General features: G+C 40.3%; 1 protein-coding gene across 3 annotated transcripts in view; it reads left to right on the top strand.

Annotated features, from left to right (window-relative positions):
• The window catches only part of ENOX1 (ecto-NOX disulfide-thiol exchanger 1), a 303179-nt gene that overhangs the window by 101230 nt on the left and 183033 nt on the right, over nucleotides 1-18916 (top strand). For all 3 annotated transcript variants that reach the window (XM_090258345.1, XM_090258343.1, XM_090258342.1), the window contains 3 exons: nucleotides 7516-7689; nucleotides 8876-9082; nucleotides 12610-12843. In XM_090258345.1, coding sequence (XP_090114471.1) covers nucleotides 7516-7689; nucleotides 8876-9082; nucleotides 12610-12843 — 615 coding nt within the window. The remainder of the gene's footprint in view (nucleotides 1-7515; nucleotides 7690-8875; nucleotides 9083-12609; nucleotides 12844-18916) is intronic.

Genomic DNA, 18916 nt, shown 5'->3' with positions numbered 1-18916 from the left:
TTTAGAATTCAGAAATGCAGAGCGCACTGCTAATCCAATAGGTCAACTTCTACATGGACCATTTCTGGGGATAACCTCAGAGATCCTCAAAAGTGGTTTTAGAGAAGGACAGTCATTACATGGGAGGTTAAAGGAAGCAAGGTGCTGAGGCTGGCTGAGAGAAGACTCGGCTACTTAGGTGAGCTTTCATTATGGATTTGATCAGTAATGATAAGAAAGAGAATTATACCTGTGAGAGGAGTCCAGGGGTACTGAATAAGGGCAATGAATTTCACTATAGAACATCAGGTTCTGAGTCAACACATGAGGGCTAAATTTCTCATGGCGAACCCTGTAAAAATGAAATAGGACGTCTTAGGGGGCAGTGACTGTATTGTCACTAGACATGTCTTGAGGAAGACAGGATGGAGTGATGTTGAAGAACTCAAATGTGGTGATGAAGCAGCAAGACTCTTGATTCTAATTCCAGCTTCACTCTTAACTAAACTTTGGGCAAGTTGCCTTCTGGGCCTCAATTTTTTCATCTCTAAATCAAGAGGGTAGGACTAGGAAATGTCCAAGTCTCTTTTAACTTTGAAATGTCATGAACTTTGGTAACACCCAGAGTCTTTTTCTTCCTCATCAAAGTGAACCCCCATCCCCAAATGACAAATACCAGCGTGATTTTTATGCCTCAGCTGCAAGGCCCATTGTGTCTGAAGAGTGTCTTTCACAGGTCCAGAAAACAAAGAGTGACCTACCTTGAGGGTGACAGCTCAGGCCTCTGCACAGAAACCGCTGTCATGAAATTCAAATCACTGGCCCCCAATGTGAGTGAATTTCACAGAACCTTTGATAGGCTTTCACCTCCTGCTGACTCAGAATACATTTGGTTTTTGAGTGCATGTTTCATGTGCAGGTGGCTGGGAAAATCTGACATACTTCTTTTAACAGTCGGCTCTTCTCCACACCAGTTTTGGTCAGAAGTTTTGAAATTCTTTTCACTTTCTGTCACGTCATATTTTCAAATATGGACACATATCTGCTCACTCAAGTCAGCGGTATTTAAGTTATCTGTTGCTGGATACATTCCTCAGTGCTGCTAGTGTGGCACCCCACTCACAGGGGACAAGCTTTATTGCTGGCATGCCATCTTTGCTTATCCCATGTGCACAGCAGGGCTCAAGGAGCTCACTTTGGGTTTACATTTTGGGTTTAAATGGATGACACATCGCTCCATCTCAGGATCTCTTTGGAAAGATCACCAAAGCATTTTCAATTTTACTTTCTTAAAGATTCTGCTTGCAGGCATTTGCTTATGAAGTACACTATTATGTTACTTTATAATCTGTGTGGTTAATTTGTTCTCAATGAATATGTAGCAATCTTCAAGGTTTGTCTTTTCACAAAGCAAAAACCTAAGAGCAATTCTGCCTCCAGGGGACTGGTTTTCAACATTTCTTCAAAGAGAACCTTTTGAAATAGCTTTGCATTTATGATTCTGATGGGTATATTTGGGGACTGCCATTTTTACATGTCAATTGCTTACATATAAGTCATCCATTCAAAGGTTCAAGTCAGCTGTCACCCCCTCAAGGATTTCTTCCATGACACTTTCCCAGAATAGTTTCTTAGGGCTGCCATAACGAAGTACCACAAACTGGGGTGGCTTAATATTGGAATTTATTTTCTCACAATCTGGAGGTAGAGTTTGAAATCAAGGTATTGGCAGAGCTATCCTCTTTCTGAAGATCTAGGGAAGAACCTGTTTTATGCCTTTTTCTTTGTTTTGTTTGTTTGTTTGTTTTTTTGCTGTCCTTGGTATTTTTTTGCTTATAGCTTCTTATCTCCAGTCACTGCCCCACTGTCACATGGCAGTCATTCTCTCTTTCAGTGTCTCTTCTCTTTTTATCAGGACACCAGTCATATCAGATAGAGTCCATCCTAATTGAGTATGATCTTGTATTAACTTGATTACATTTGCTAAGACCCTATTTCCAAATAAAGTCACATTCATAGGTACTAGGGGAATTAGGACTTCAACATATTTTTACAGGAGGACAAAATTCAACCATAACACCCTGTAACCCAGGCTGGTTTTGATAGTTCTTTCTCTGTGTTTCTTTAACACCTTATATAAGTGTCTCATATCAGCTGTCATACTGTATTGTCATTTTTTGGTTAGTTATTTCTGCCACTAGACTCTTACTTCCATGAAGGAAGGACTCATGATGTCTTTGCAGACAAAGTACCTAGTAAAACCTACAATACCTAGTAGGCAATCAAATGTTTGTCAAATGAAGCACTTCATCATGATCCTTTGTGTGTGTACAATGTTAACATATTTAATATAAGTTTACATAAATATTTAATAACATGTATGTATTCATGTATAATTGCTACCAATTTTTGAGTATTTATCATGTGCTGAACATTTATGTTAAACACTTCAGGGTTTTTTAATTCCTTTTAATCCTCACAAGAATACTAAAATTTAAATATGATTATCCCCATTTTACAGATATTATAAATCAGGCTTAGAAAGATTAGTTAAGTTTCCTGAGGTCACACAGCCAAAGCGTGGCAGACCCAAGACCTGATCATGGGGATATTTGATTGCCGACTTGGACCCTTAGCACTTGGAAATACAGCTTTTGCACAGATGGTCTTCTCTGTGGAGGCAGTTTGTTGGGTGTTCATGCTCACATTCACCTGATAAAGACAGTGACGCCCTAAGAGGTTCAAGAACCAGCAGGCCTCATTTTCACCCAGTTGTTTTAAAAAGGATCACTTTTTTAAAACTGCTTTTCTTTGTTGATCGTAAAATGATTTTTAAGAATATTAGAGAAAAGGAGGACATAGAATGAGAAAAGCATTACTTAAATAGTTGACGAACTTAACTGACATGGAAGAGCAGAGCTTATAAATTGCAGTGGGAAACTATTGTGAGAAACAGTTTCTTCATCCTAGAGTTCCAGTAAACAGAAAATTCTTGCGTATCATATGGTTTTTCTGTTGAATGAGGATAGATCATATTTTGACTCAATAATGCTTCTGGAGTAAGGAGAGCAGCTACTACTACATGTGAGTCAGAGCCCCTACAGCCTGTCTCTCTGCCCTGTACAAGTCCTAGGCCCTGGGTCCCACGTGCTTAGCTCCCCCTGGACTTGAGGTCTCATCTTCGTCTCAGGTAGGAGGAAGGGGGCCACGGAGCCCTGCCGTCCGGACTTAGCATCCAGCTGGGCTTGATGTTGGTCGACTCTGTCCTGCGTCCCAGGACTGATAACTGGGTGTCTGCCTTCATCCCCAAACCCCAGGCCTTGGTTTTGTTGTCTGGAACCTGTCTTGCTTCTCCAGCCTGAGTCTCAACTCAGTTAACCTGCATGATTACCTGGTATTTCTTGACCTGTGATACTGTAGTATTATTGCCAAACTTCAGGTCCCCGCGGATGAGTCAAAACCCTCAACCTGGGGGATTCAGGCCCAGTGGCCTGTGAATTAAATCCTCTGGCACAACTGGGCTGCCTAGATTTGTATTTTGTCTGCTGCTAACAATCCCTACCCAGGAGTAAGCATGCAATGCAACAACTTGGCTTGATTGCTGCCTCTTTTCTTGTATTATTTTCTTAAAGCACCGTGTCCTGCTTTCTGGGCCAGACTTGTTCCTGGTATACCTCAGTCCCTTCAGCCGCAGCCCAGCCTAGCCCAGTATCCACACTCACACCTAACCTAGTTATGCCCAGCCCTGACTGGACACAGGCCTCTATTATCTTTCTTTCAAATGGGGTCTAGTTCTCACCTCAAATATGACTCTTTACTAGGGAAGAAAAGGGGCAAGCTACTGCTAGGGTCAGCACACAAGGAAAGGGTAGGGGGCAGCCCAGCCAGCATGGGCCTCTGGCCTTGCAGAGTGCACATCTGATCTTCCGTGGCTGCCATCCCAGAGAGAATAAAACCAAGATCCTTTCTGATCTAATCTGACTCTGGTGTCCCCTCAGTACATTGCAGCCACACTGCTAAGTGCATACTATGCTGTAGCCGTGGGAAATTATTTGGAATTCCCAAGACCTATCAGGCTCTCCTTGGCAGGTCCCTTCCTAGATAGTTCTTTTGGTCTTTTGAGCCTCAGATCATATTTCTCAACTCTTCTTTTGAGTTTGGTGCCCATCCTTTTTGCTCTCCTCAAACCCTGTAGTTTCCCGAAGTGGGGAACATATTACAGTTACCTCTGTAACTCCAGATCCTGGCAATAGTATGTGCCTAGTAAATATTGAATGAATGAATGAATGAATTAATGAATTAAACCAACATGCCTCTAAAGTCCTGAATAAAAAACCCCAACGAGCCCCTGAAAATGCCCATCTAATTGATTACAAAAAACAAAAACATTAGACTATATATGAATCAGTAAGGTGGTTATTTGTTGGTGTTTTCATCTTGTCAGGGTGGGAAAAAAGAACTAAAAAGAAACATTTGCTTAGCTTTGGCCTTACTGCCTCTGTGCTTGCAGCTAGCAATGCAGAGAGGAGCTGACAGGGCCATAGTCTTTGAAATAAATAACCCTTCCTCTTATTCACAGTTTTTAAAAGAAAGTTCTACTATATACTTAATTGGATTCCTTTTTGCTGCAATTTAAGCCTTCTTCCTCTTTTCCCTGAGTGGAATTCTAACTCATTATCTCTGAAGTTCACAGGGGCACCTTTTCTAAGCAAGACAAGAAACTGACTCTTAGAGCGTACATTCACTTCTCATCTTTGTCTTTCTTCATATGTGTCTTTCTCAGACTTTCGAAAAGTATGCATTCGCTTTAATGAATTAGTACATAGTAGATTCCTATGGTATTTGAGAAAACAATTTCTATCTGTTCATATATTGTTAAAAAGTAATGGGTTCTTTAAGAAAAAAATAAAAAGTTTAATCCTTCCCTGCTACTTTCCTCAAATACCGAATTTCAGCTCCTTTGAGGTCCAACATAATTTAAGTGTTAATTCCTTTCTAAGCTCTTTTCAAGCTACTGCACTCACCATGCCGATTTCAGTAAGCCTCATAGTCTCTTCATGTGAGTGTCTCAGAAAAAACAAAGTAACTCTTGTTTATATTAAAATATTTTGCTCAAAACATAGTGTCTTTTGCCCCCCTCTCTGACAATATATTTACTTATTTGGCCTTCAAAAAAAAAAAAAAAAACAGAAGTTGGTTACAACTGAAAAAGGATGCAAGCACTGGGCTTCTCATCTCATTTGTGGGAAACATCTGGTTATTATAACTCACAGGGCTCTCATGTCAGGGTTTGCAGCCCTGAGTGGCTTCAGCCTTAAATCACCCAGTGTTGGCAAACAATGATGAGGGCCAGGTCAGGAAAGAAACAGGTAAAGCTTATGTTTGGAATGAAATTAAAGGCATAAACATATTGATATTCCCATTTCTGTTTCTAATATGTTCACCTTGAAAGATAGTATGTTATTTTAATGGTGATAACATTAAACCCATTGTATTCTGGAACTTTTTCTTTAGAATTGGCACCTGGATCAGAAGGTCACATCTTGATTTTTTTTTAAGAGTAAATTTCTAGTAGTGGCATGTTATTAGGTGAATGGTCAAGCTGGGTCATTTTGTGTGGAAACTTTGAAGTAGTTTAAAAAAAAATAAGGTGTGTTTAAATTTGGAGCAGAGACCTGGGTTCTAGCTCTAACTCTGCCATTTGTTTGCTTTGTGATGCTGGAAATGTCATGTAACTGCTTTAAACCTCAATTTCTTAACCAGTAAAGTGGGAATAAGATCTATGAACCTTTATGAGGATTTCAAATAACTAACCCAGGTTCCAGTAGTGTCACTGTTACTTCCAAATGTTTATGTGTTTTTTGTAGCCCTTGGATTTGAGCAATATCAGCTAAGAGTCCTGGAGTCCTGGAATGATCCAGTCTACAGCCCCACAGTACAGATAAAGAAACTGAGAACCCTAATTAGGGAGTGCCTAGAATGTCAAGGAAGCTGCTTTAAAAGAGAATGCTTATTTTGCATTTATATTTAGGGTTAAAAAAAAAACAAAAATTAAAACTAAAAAAAAGAAACACCTCATTCTGCTGAAGCCCTGGTGGTACACTATCAAATTAAATGGATTTAATAAATGGAACAGCAGTCCTCTTGGGATTATAGATCAGGATCACCTTGCTTATTCTGTTCAACCCAGAGGAGGAGTGGAAATATCCAAGGTGCTGGAGGAAAGCTATAATAAACTTCTTCTCAGAAAGGAGAAGCTTATGCTGGTCCTTCTACATGCTCTGGAATGGCTTAGTAAACCCAGGTGCAGTTGTCATTCAGTTTGCCTCTGAGCTTATGTGACGTTTCAACATAGGTAAGCAACTTAACGAGGTCATGCACAGTGAGGCACTGGCTGTCCATGAGAACCGCAGACAGAGGGGGCAGGAAGGAAGAAGAGGAATGACCTAGAAGAAGGGGTTGGGGGATAGGAAAGAAAGAGAAGGGAATTTCATCCGTGAGGTCTGTGGTGGAGGGTCACCATGACTCTTAAGCCTCGTGGCATCTATGCTACTACTTGTCTGAGAAGGAACATTATCACACCACCAGTGAGAGTATCTGTTTTCTGCAAACAGAAAAACTCTCTGGAGAGGGATTCCCCTGTAGCTGCTCTGGAAATTCAGTACATCTGAACAGTCTCTGCTCTTAGAAAAGTCTTACTTATTAAAAAACAGAAAAGAAAAAAAAAAGTCCTTTTATATCACCTTTGAAATTACTGGCTTCATTATCATACTAAAAGAACAATTCAGTGTCTATATTGGAAAACTCATTCTTTTTGCATCCTTCAATTTTTTATAAAGGGTATAAATGTGGTTTTCTATGTAGGGAGTAAAGATTTCTGAAGGGTGGTAAATTATTTGCTTATTGAATTATATGAAGAAAGTATGATTATCCAATAGAATTTAGAAATGTATATAGTTAATTTTATGCCTGCATGTATCTAACCCAGCCCTACTAATTATAATAACTCTTTGTTTTGTTTTGTTTCATTTTTTATTTCCTGTGGGAAATAGGTTAGGTTGGACCTGAATGCATCATTATAAAATGTGCACATATAAACTGAACTTCCCTAAATCTAGGTCAATTGGGTAAGAAGCCTCTTTTGATAAAAACAGCTTGATGATTAGATTCACAGTGCACTTCAATATTAAATGATATTTCTTCCTACATCCTGGGTCATAAAGCAATGTGAATGGTACACCAATGTTGAGAAATAGAAAATCACATTCAAAATAATAGCCAAGTTTCATGGTACATGGTTTTACACTTTAATATACTGTGTTTCCTTCTGCCATGTTAGTGTTTTAACTAATATAATTTCTTTTTCATGTAGTTTTAAGTTCATCTTTTATTTTCTCTTTACCTTTTTGGAATAGCTTTCTATAGTGCTAGGAGAAATTCATAAAAAATAAATAGGATAAAGTCAAATAATCTTTTCAGGAAAATACAAAGGATTTCAGATTCTCTAGCCAAATTGTTACCTTGTGTACTTTCCAGACTCAATCTGTGTGCCAGGCTTTGATCCAGGACTCAACATGATGACTGGGATCACCCCCATTAACCCAATGTTACCAGGCCTGGGGCTGGTACCACCCCCACCACCAACAGAAGTGGCTGTCATCAAAGAAATAATCCACTGCAAAAGTTGTACTCTTTTCCCTCAAAATCCAAGTAAGTGATGCCTGTGAGAAACGTTTGCTTATCAATTTAAATTTCTCTCTTTTTTAAAAATGTAGCATTGCATTCATTTTCAGATGTGACTCAGAATTTTTCATTCCACGGAAGTCCTTTGTCTCTAGATTAGAACAGATATGTGGGAATGTGTCCATGTGTCTATCCTGGAGCTGATTCAACACCATGAATTCAGTACGTGATTTGGGAATATATATCCAGCGTTAAGAATCTTTTCACATGCAATGAACTCTAGCTTTTGCTGCAGAACATAGTGTGAAATATGTGAGCACTTCCATTCATCTTCACAAATGTGGGAGAAAACTCTGAAATGTTTTTTGCCATATGGAAAATTGAATTAATTTGGCAGTTAGCAATTTGGGGGGGGGGGGTGCCTGCATCTCAGACTTCCTGAGCCAAATTGCATTTGCTTGAATGAAACATACATTTGATAAAGTAAATGGGCCAGAACTTTTTTTTTTAATTTAGCCACAGATACTAAGTTCATAGGCTTAAATAGCTAGGATATTTTTTTTATTCATATTAATCAGTGTTGCCTTATTCAAGTGGACTTTTCAGGAGATTGCTTTAGTAATCTACATGTAAACTAGGTAAAATGTTGTGACAGTGTACATTTTATCTTTTTATACAGCCTTTCCCAAATTTAATAGTTTGCTCATTTCAATGTGAATGAAAAATAAAACTTTTCTTCAGGTCTGGGTTTCCCAGCCAAGTGAGTAGCGGACGTGCTTCGAGGTCCAGTGCCCACGTTCTGCCTTGCTGCCCCGTTATCCCGCAACAAGACAAAGCAGATAACGAACCAAGGTTTTTCATCATGTTGTCATTTCATCGTGCTTTGTACCCTGTGAAGGCTTTTTCCTCATTTTCTCGGTTTCTGTATTAAGAAGGAGCAATGAAATTATGCTAACATTTGCTTTATCTTTGTTCATGGACAAGCTTAGCTACTCTGTAGAAATCAACACAGAAAGTAAAGAAAGCTTGGGAGGAGGAGGGGCGAGGAACTGAAAAACAAGACAACCCACAATCAATGTAAGCTGGTATAGAAATTTATCATTACTCAGAGTGGAGACAGTTACTCTGCAAGTTTTACTTTTGCCAGGTGAACCAGAAAAAAGAGACAAAGAAATCAAAAGCAAAACTCTGTTTTCTTGTGCTTAATTATTAGATCTTCCACCTCCTTCCACAAGAGAACGACCTCCTGGGTGCAAGACTGTGTTTGTTGGCGGATTACCAGAAAATGCTACTGAGGAAATTATTCAGGAAGTCTTTGAGCAGTGTGGTGATATCACAGCGATTCGGAAAAGCAAGAAGAATTTTTGTCACATTCGCTTTGCAGAAGAATTCATGGTTGATAAAGCCATTTACCTTTCTGGTACTTTGCATTACATAAGGGGTTTTCTAGGCATTTTGTTATGTTTTACGATGTTAATATGAGTTTACTCCCTCTCACCTTAATGTGTAATAAAAATCCTCACAGTTTGGGGCTAGAAGAGGGGGGATTCTGACTTTCCCCTGGGCTGCCAGAAGCTCCAGGGTAAGTCTATGAATGTACCTTGCTGCAGGAATGCCTTCCCATATTCCAGTCTTTAGGAATTCCATCAAGTTTCTATTTAATGATCTCAAGTGCTTATTAAATGGAAAGCAATTATGAATACTGAGGACCATTATTATTGGATGTAATTCTCAGGGGGAATAGCATACTCTCTTAGCATAATTTTAATTTTTCAGAAATGATTCACTTTCTAGACACCAGGGGACTAAAATCAGAATCAGTTCTTTGCAAAAAGTAGTCCTTGGGAGCTAGGGGAAGACCCAGTATCATTGCCCAATTGCTGGTACACTTATCTTGGTTAAATCCACTCCATGATCCCTTCTTCGTGGGTGTCAACTTATATGGGAGATTTTTACAGGTGCTGAAATTAGACCTAATGCTGCCTTCCACTCCGTGGGTGTTGGAGCAGGTATATGGAGTCTGTCTACAAGACCTTTGCCAAATCTAAGAATTATGGGGCTGGTATTAATATGTAGCTTTAAAAGGATGTATTTTTAGATTCAACTTATTGCCATTGCTTCATACTCTCAATCTGTATATTTCAGTCTGTCACTCTGGGCACCACCTTCCGATTCTGAGACAAAGCCAAAAGGGGAAGGTGAAAAAAGAATAGGAAAAACATAAAAGACCATCTGAACATTACTGCCAGGTTTACTTGATTTCTGCCATCAGCCCCTATTCCTATAAAATTCTCTTGCAAACCCTAGAAGCCTTGGGAATTTTTTTCAATACCACAGAAACTCTCCTCAACAAGATAGTTGGATGGAGAACTTTAAGACACTTATTCCATAAAACCTTACAAAGTAAGAGAAAAAAAAAATCTGAAAGCCTTCCAAAATAGAAATGGAAGACAAAACATAGAATAAAAATGTATTACAACACACAAACAACTCTGCTTTACTTTTCATGTATTCTTGAGCTATGGCCTCAGAGTCATCCATTAGATAATCAGGGACTCAGTTGTGTGCCCGGCACTGGGCTTCACATGCCTTGGACACGTTAACCTTCCTTTGTGACTGCTTTCCCTCATTTGCAAAATTGAGATAGTGACAGTACTACCTCATGGGATTGTTATGAATACTAAATCAAAATAATGGATATTAAGTGCTTAGCAGGGCACCTGCAACATAAGAACAATTCAGTATGTAAATGGTTATTTTTAACACAAACAGCCTGATGATAATAAAGAAGAACTGACTTGTTTCTCAGGAGCCCTGCTCTGGGAACATGGGTTCTAATCACAGCTCTACCAATAAAAGTATTACTTTACCCCACCCAATTAAGTAAGAGGGTTAGAGTAGATCAAAGGTGCTTTAACACCAACATAACGCAATGTTTGACCCAATTAGAAACCTCATTAGACATTGCCAAAGATGTCTGAGGCCCAAAGGTAGGCATGAGAAAGGTACTCCTTTATTTATGCCTTGATGTTATGATTTTGCCAACTTGGACCCTGGTCCTGCTTCCCAGCAGATCCCTGCATTGCTCCTCAGTCTGCCCTTTTGAGACAGAAGGAACCCACAGCCAAGGCCTTTCCCCTGGTTTCCCTGCCTGGGTGCATAAGCATCTCCCAGCTGTGCCTCCACTGCCCTGTGGCAGCTGCAGCATCCATCACAGGAAGTTCTAAAAGGCTGATTGATTTGAGGAACAGGAAGGAGGGAAGGATGCATGTGAGCTTTTGCAAGTCTGAGCCCAGATGGAAGGCTTGTCTAATTTTAGGCCTGGGTTCACATCTGAAGGCCAAGCTAATTTTAGACTCAGCCTCATCAGGGTCTCTTTTAAGGCCTTAATGATAATTTTTGGAATTAGAAATGTATGAAAAACAATCCTTAGAGCATGGGCAAGGGAAAGTGCTTGGCCAGTTGAGACACTGGCTAGTCTTAGGCACTCTGCCTGCTCAGCTGTCATGTATTTATCACTGTGCCCTGAAGATTTGTTAAAATCCCATGGCCCACAACCAAAATACACTCGGCTTTAGAATTAATTCTGCTCACCTGTGATCTGATGTTTGCGTTTTTCATAGGTATTGTTATGTCTTTCCATTTTTAGATAACACAGTTGAAACCTAGATGTCAGAAGGGCATAATGGGAATCAGTTGTGAGATCTGTTTCATATTTGTAACTTTTCAATGATGTAAAGTGTCCTACTTGGAAGAAGTCAGTCTCTACAGAGATTTTCAGCTGAGTTTCAACCCAAAATTCTATGATAATCCATTGACATCTACCACAAGATCTTAAACATCAGCACAGTGTAACCTAACATTTCACAGTGGTGTCTTATTTGCAAAGCCCGTCCACAGCAAAAGTGCTTATTTTGCTCTTTTCTCTGGCAGCCCTTAATGCTATGATCCTGCTGGGACCTGAATTTATATTTTTTAATTCTGAGTACCCCAAACTGAAGAGCAACTTCAAAGCCAAGTCTTCTTCATTTGTAGTTTGGCTGGCTGTCTGGTTTCAGTTCTGTTTCTGTTGATTTCTCAGATCAAGTTTCTGCCCACAATCTGTGTAAGTTGGGTAGTTCACAGTAAATTCCCTGAAGATTTGCAGGCCCATTTTTTGGTGTAACTCTGGGCTCTTGTGTTGGCTCCTGTGGCCTTCAAACACTGTGAACAAGTTATGCAGCACTGCCTGCCAGCCAGGCTGTTGCAGGGCTGTAGGGGATGCAACGCAAGGCCTCTTGATTGAAGGTAAAATATTCTCCTGTGTGCCCCAGAGGATAAGTGGAAATAAAACAGCATTGCAAAATTGCCTGGGTAATTGTGGCTTTTGCAGCTGCCAAGAGAGAATTGAGCAGCAGCTTTCTCTAGGAGAATGAAGTGATCGCCTGTGAGTGAGGTGTTGTGGAATTTACTTTGTAGATCTATTTAAATATCATAGATACTCTTTATGTACTCCTACTCCATCTCTTTCTAAAAAGAATTTAAGAGAGCTCATGCAGTAGCATTATAGCAAATTGAAAATATAAAATCAAGGCCATAAAAAAGGTAGAGGGGAGAAAAAAAAAAAAAAACAACTGTGTCATATTTGTTTTTGAGCTTCCTGGAAGCCAGAGGGAAGAAGGAGTTAGGATAATTGCCCAGGTTCTTGACATCCTTTCAAATGGGTAGGAGACCCTGTATCACACCTCCCAGCAGTGTGTTTATCCCCAAATCTGTAATGGGCTTGACTTGGCAGTGCTTCCAGGTTCCAGGGGAAAAGGATAACTGCCTCCGTCCCACTTCCAATGGGAAGGGTGCCCCTCTGTAAGAGAAAAGAAATAACAGCTCTCTTAGTGCGCCTTGATCAAGGGTCTAAACTAATCTGCCGTGGAGATACTGCTAGGTGACCAGACTTTCTGTTGGTTTCAGGTTACCGGATGCGATTAGGGTCTAGCACAGACAAAAAAGATTCCGGACGCCTTCACGTGGACTTTGCCCAGGCCAGGGATGACTTCTACGAGTGGGAATGCAAGCAGAGGATGCGCGCCCGCGAGGAGCGGCACCGGCGCAAGCTGGAGGAGGACCGACTGCGGCCACCCTCCCCACCCGCCATCATGCACTACTCGGAGCACGAAGCTGCTCTGCTGGCCGAGAAGCTAAAAGGTAGGAGGCTATGTGCTGGCGCCGCCTTTTCTTCTTCAGTGTTAGCCATTAACCACCAAAAGAGAAAGGCGGTGGTCCCTAAACACCGAAGCCCTTTGTGTCTCTCTTGTTTTTTCACAGGCTGATTTCATGTGAGCAGGGAGAGTCGCCTGCAAGCAGAACACCGCTGGGCTTGGTCCTGCTGTTTGGGACAGAGCCCTGCCCTTTTCCAGAGCTCTCGCCACAGTTCTCTGTGAATGTGTGCACACCTTCACTCAATACAGCGCCTGGAAAGAGAGGCAGTAACGTTATCAGCTACTGCCTTCTGACATGTGTTGAATGAGCTAGGCTAGAGTCTCCTCCCGCGAGCATGTAGGTCTTGGTGTTGCCCCTGCTCTGTAGAATTTGCACCTATTCCAAACTCATAACAAAGCCTCCTTAACACATATCACCCCACTCTGGGGTCCTTGGAGGACAGAAGAAAAATGTAGAATAGAATCCCTGAGGTGGAGTTGAAGGAGCTCTCCTAACACCTACAGGATAATTAGGGACCATAGGCGTTTATATTTCATTTCTTTATGTTTTCCGAGCTCCTCTTCCATGTTTAATGCTATGAGAAATAAAGACAGGGAGGCTTTATTGCTTGCCCAATTGAACTACAGCTTATTGGGAAGGGGCCGGGTCTTGAAATTAGGACGGCATGTGGTCACACAGAAGTGTCTAAAAATAAACAACAGTAATACAAAGCCAGTGACATGATTGTCCAAGGTATGAGCAACATGCTTTGAGAATTTAGGAATGAGTGCAAATAATGTTGATAAAGTTGTCAAGGAAGCCTTTACAGAGGAGGCAGAATTTGAACTTTGCAGGATAAACAAGATCTTTTTCCCATAAAAAGAATAAGCATTAACACATTCTAGTCAGAGGCTGGAGCCCTAAGAATTAAGACACAAGGAAGCAGAGAGGTATTTGACACAGGAGGAAAAAGGCATGTGGCCTGCTCTGGCAAAGGCAAGAGCTGCATGAAGTTTATAGAGCAAGATGAAGGTGGAAAAGCCATTTGGGGCCAGATGATGGAGCCACAAAGGCTGCCACAGGATTTGGGGTTTATTTCATAAGCAGCGGAAAAGCAATTGAAGATTTCTTATGAGAAGAGAGATATGATTAATCCTTTGAGTATTTTAGAGCCTAAGTAGGGTATTGCTTGGCAGTGTATCCAGTGGATTGGATGTTTCTGCTAAAGGAAAGGTATTAAAAACTGCCCAAATCCTATTTTTGAAAGATAGGAAGTTGACATTCTATGCTTGAAAAAATAATTTTTAAACAAAAAATACTTCTACTTCTAGCCCTGCCTGGTGTGGGTCAGTTTGTTAGGTGTTGTCCTGTAACCTGAAAGGTCAGAGGTTTGAGTCCTGCTCAGGGCACATGCCTGGATTAATGGTTCGATCCCTAGTGGGGGCCCATGTGAGAGGCAACCAATCAATTTATCTCTCTCACATTGATGTTTTTCTCTTTCTCCCACCTCTCTCTCTCTCTCTCTCTCTCTCTCTCTCTCTCTCTCTCTCTCTCTCTCTCTCTCTCTCTTTCTCTCTCTCTCAAAAAAGAAAGAAAAAAAGACTTCTAGACCTCATTCCCTGTTTGGGACTTGAGAACCCCTAGTAAGCTGCAGCTGCCACTGAAATGTCCCATTGTGACAGAGACCATGACTGTCCCTTTAATAAAAAGCCTATAAAATGTAAATACATCTTCTCACTTTTCCATTCAGTCTCAAAGCTATAACAACTGGCCAGAAAGAGAAATAGCAACATCCTCAACCAGGAATGTTGAGCTGGGAACAAATAATTTTTTTTCATAGCCAGTGCATTCTGTAGTTACCACTTGTGAGCTACATTGACTGTATGGTAGTCTGCCATGTCCACTCCTGGAAGTGACAAAAACTAGCACCTTGATTCTCTGACCTCATGGAGGAATTTCATGGAAGTTTGTCATCTATATTATGTTATTTTTAAGGAACTGACACAGAAGTATCTATGCACATAAGAGGAACATGGCATTGTCTTTCCTGTGAGACGATAGCAGGTGGGGATGTCAGTTTGGTAAAGTAATTTACAAACCTTGCCATTTCAAAAATATATATTTATATATAAGTATAATTTGCAGAATTTAGAAGCTGCACCTCTGCCAAGTACTGTGTGATCCCTTGAGGAGAGAACAGATTGGAAATTTTGTTAGATGGCAATTACAGTAGAATGAACTAGCTGGGGATACATCTTAGGCAACAGTCAGGTAATATCAAGCTTGACAATTTCAACCCAAGCAGAGTTTGGAATATAAAAAACATTTAATTGCTTAGGAAATTGGCTGTCTCAGAGAGGAAATCCACTCATGCTCCTTATAATGCTGCAAAGCCAGACAGGAGAAGCCAAGGAAACTGTTTCCCTGAGGATGATTTTATTGATATGGAGATATAAAATACAATCAAGACCTAAGGTAAAGAAGCCTTAGAAAGGAGGTGGAAATGCAATCTGAAAATACCTAATTGGATTCTTTTCTCTGTGGAAAAAATCTTTCTATCTTATGTTTATTACAAACATATCCCCCGTTTTTATATCATATTTGTTTATTCTTACAATTTTCTTTTTGAAAATCAGCTTTATCCGATGAAATCTGTATAAGCCAAGTCTCCATTACCACCCAGAAGGCCTTCAACATCCTTCTCAGTGCTAAAACTATGCACATAGTAGATGTTCACTAAACAGATTCCTTCCTCTGCTTCTTAACTATTTGACTATGTGAGCATGTTGCATTTCTGGCCAACATGCCTACAAGGCATGACACATGACCGAAAGTTAGAGAAGTGATGTGCACTCAGCCATCATTCCAATCACTTCACAAGTATTTGTTGAGCCCCTACCATATGCTTGGCACTGTGCTGAGCACTGCGGGAAAAGAAAACAGGATACAAGCCTCTGCCTCACATAGTTTGTGTTTCTTGAGTGATGGAGGCAATTTACAGAACATTCTGTTACAAGTAAGAAGTGCAGGGTGCTATCCCAGGGGAGACAGGTACAGTACCTGGCCAGTAGAGGGGTGAGACAGGGCAATCTTATGGGACCAGGTAACCCCACATTCGGTGGCCACGGGGTTTTCTGAAGTTAAAAGGAACACTGAGTTATAATTGTATAGTGTCTAAGGCATGAAGCACTAGTGTCTGTTACATTAATACAAATTCTAAAAAAGAAAATTAGCAGGCACCCTGCTGATTAAATAGACATTGTTTTGAGACAGTTCAGCTTAATGAAGACTGACTGGGAAGTGTTCACAGTACAAAGTTTATAGCTTGGCTTTGCGAAAGTGAGAAGGAGCACAATAACACCATAATTACACTTTATTGGAAACAGTAGCACCAAGCAGATGAGATAATGAATTTCAGTGTGTCTAACACAGACCATCCACCCCTGGAGGAACCCTGTGTTTGGACTGTGGAAGGAAGACATTGATCAGACAGTGAAAAGAGATTATATCCTAATTCACTAAGGATCTCTCCTAGCAAGAGCACTTAAAAGTTTTTGTGTGTCCCCCGCCCCTTTTGAAAGCTTCACATAATCTTTATGAGATAAAATGAGGAGTTTTTCTTTGCATCAGGTGAAGTTTCGACAAAGCCTTGCAAGCAGTGCCCTTGGAATTTCTGGATATGTCAGGAAATGGTATCAACACTCATAATTTCCAGAGAACTAGACTGATTTGCATACTGAATGGTCCAGTGTCCGTCTGTCCTAGGGAAAAAAGGGTGGGTGTGGTTCCAGCCTTTTGCTGAGATGGTTGTCAATACTTATGATTCTAGGAATGTAAAAACCCATGAAGCAAGTGGAAGTACCATTAGCTAAAAGCCAGGCTTCCTTCTTAGGGCACAGGAGCCTGTTTGTGAAATCATTTCTTCAGACATTATTGACCTTCATACAAGGAAGATGTGCCATTTTATTTAGAAACATTTTGCTTGACCCAAAGCAGGAATAATCAGTGCATTTTTGTATTGCCTCCCCACCCAGCTTAGTTTTCATATTTTTGTAGGTACTAAATATCAGAGAGATTGTGTGTGTGTGTGTGTGTGTGTGTGTGTGTGTGTGTGTGTATTAGGGATAGAGGGAAAGATTAACCATGTGTATAACCTTTGTGTTATCCCTGATTTGGAGGACAGGTAAGGTACCACTCCTTTTGATGAAAATGGAGACTTATTTAGGGATGCCCAATGTGTGTGGAAACAGTGAAATTTTAGGAGCATGGTAGTAGCAATTTTGGCCATCCTGGAATTCCCATTCTTCTTGCATCAGTATGTGACTGTTCACTGTGAACTATTTCTAGCTATCAGAGAAGTCAGAAATCAATGACAACTGTATAGAAAAACCATTGTGTGTGTGTGTACACACATATATGTGTATTCCCATGTCTTTAAAACACAAGTGTTATAGAATGTCTTTCCTTTTTTTCATTCTCAATACAGTGTATTCAAACATGGAATCTCAACTCCTATTGTTCCTTTATAGACCCAGCCATAAATAAGGGCACTACAGCCACCAATGTTTTCATATTCATTGTTTACATCCTGACTTTTATCCCATGTGCTGTTCTGAAATTTAGGCCAGATTGCCCTCTGTACACAAATGGGGAGAAAACAACTACTTACCAATTTGATTCCTTTCCCCTTTTTTAACTAGACATAGTTTGATTAAAGTTCACTAAGTACCCACCTGCTGAACACTGGACTCTGCTGCACCCTGGGGTTTCAGATGTGACTGCTCCTCACGAGCTCTCAGTGTTTTCACTGAACAGTTTCTTTCAGTGCTTCTCAGATTTTAATGTGCATACAAATTACCTGGAATGCAGATTCTGAATCAGAAGGCCTGGCTAAGAGGGAGTCTGCATGTTTGACAAACTCCCAAAGGAGATTCATGGTTGTGGGCTTTTAATAGCAAAAATTTATCCATACGCACATTTTAAATGCCTACCATGTGTCAGGTGCTCGATAAACATGGAGGAGAGGGAAAGGGAGGGAGGTTGACAAAGCCTGAAGTGACCGGGAATGAAGTGAGATAGGTATGGATTCAGGTAGTGACACTGAAATGTGAAAAATCATTATGTTATTTAGCTCTCACAAAACTAAAAGTGGTTGTTGCCTTCTCAGAATTAAAAATGCTTTCAAAAATATTTTTGTACCATTTGATAAGCTGGTTAATGCCTGGCTGTAGAGGCTGCGCTTCTGTGTGATTATCTAACATCACCCTTAACTTTCATCACAATGGAAATAACCTCAGAGGCCTGAAGAACAAAAGGATCAGCCAGCTAAAGTGCCATAAAATCATTTATCTCTGATAGCTAATGTAAAAATTCTCTATCATGAAATTAAAATGTTTAACAGATGATGTTTTCCCAACTTTGAATTTGGAGCTTTCTAGTGTTAATCACTGCAAATCTATTAGAAATTGGGTGTAATGAAATATACAGGGTGGGGCAAAAGTAGGTTTACAGTTGGGAGTATTTGAAACAGTTTGTCTTTGCATTATTTATTAATTAGAGTATTATTTTCCATACAAACAACTGTAAACCTACTTTTGCCCCACCCTGAAGATAGTCTTTAAAAGGAAAAACTCAGAGTAACCAGAAGACTGAAATTTTTTTTGGACGTTTTATTCTCATGTAAGCTTCTCAAAACTGGAGACAGATTCATAAACCATCAATTGTCGAATGACTAATGATTTTATAGCAGGATATGTAGGGAACTGTGGAAACATAGCAAAGGGGCATCTAATTCATTTTAAGATTATAGAAACACTTCTTTCATGAAAGGCACTTAGGCTGAGTCTGGAGCAAAGAATAGCAGCCAGGTGGACCAGGACTGTGGGGGCCTAGGATGTGTGCATAGCATGTGCAAAAGCAGGGAGGTATGCCAAGGTGTCTAACAAAGAAGTGTGACAAAGGAATGGCGGTGTGGTTTGAACAGGAAAATGCAAATTAAGATGTGATGTTGTAAGGACCCTGATTAGAAAACACTGGGTAATTTTTAATGAGAAAATGCTCCATAGTCACTTCATAATAC

The sequence above is a fragment of the Furipterus horrens genome, unplaced genomic scaffold (genome assembly GCF_987537825.1).
Source record: "Furipterus horrens unplaced genomic scaffold, mFurHor1.1.pri manual_scaffold_12, whole genome shotgun sequence".
In the NCBI taxonomy this organism is placed as follows: Eukaryota; Metazoa; Chordata; class Mammalia; order Chiroptera; family Furipteridae; genus Furipterus; species Furipterus horrens.
Note: the sequence above shows the minus strand (reverse complement) of the source record. Positions and strands in the feature narration are given on the sequence as shown.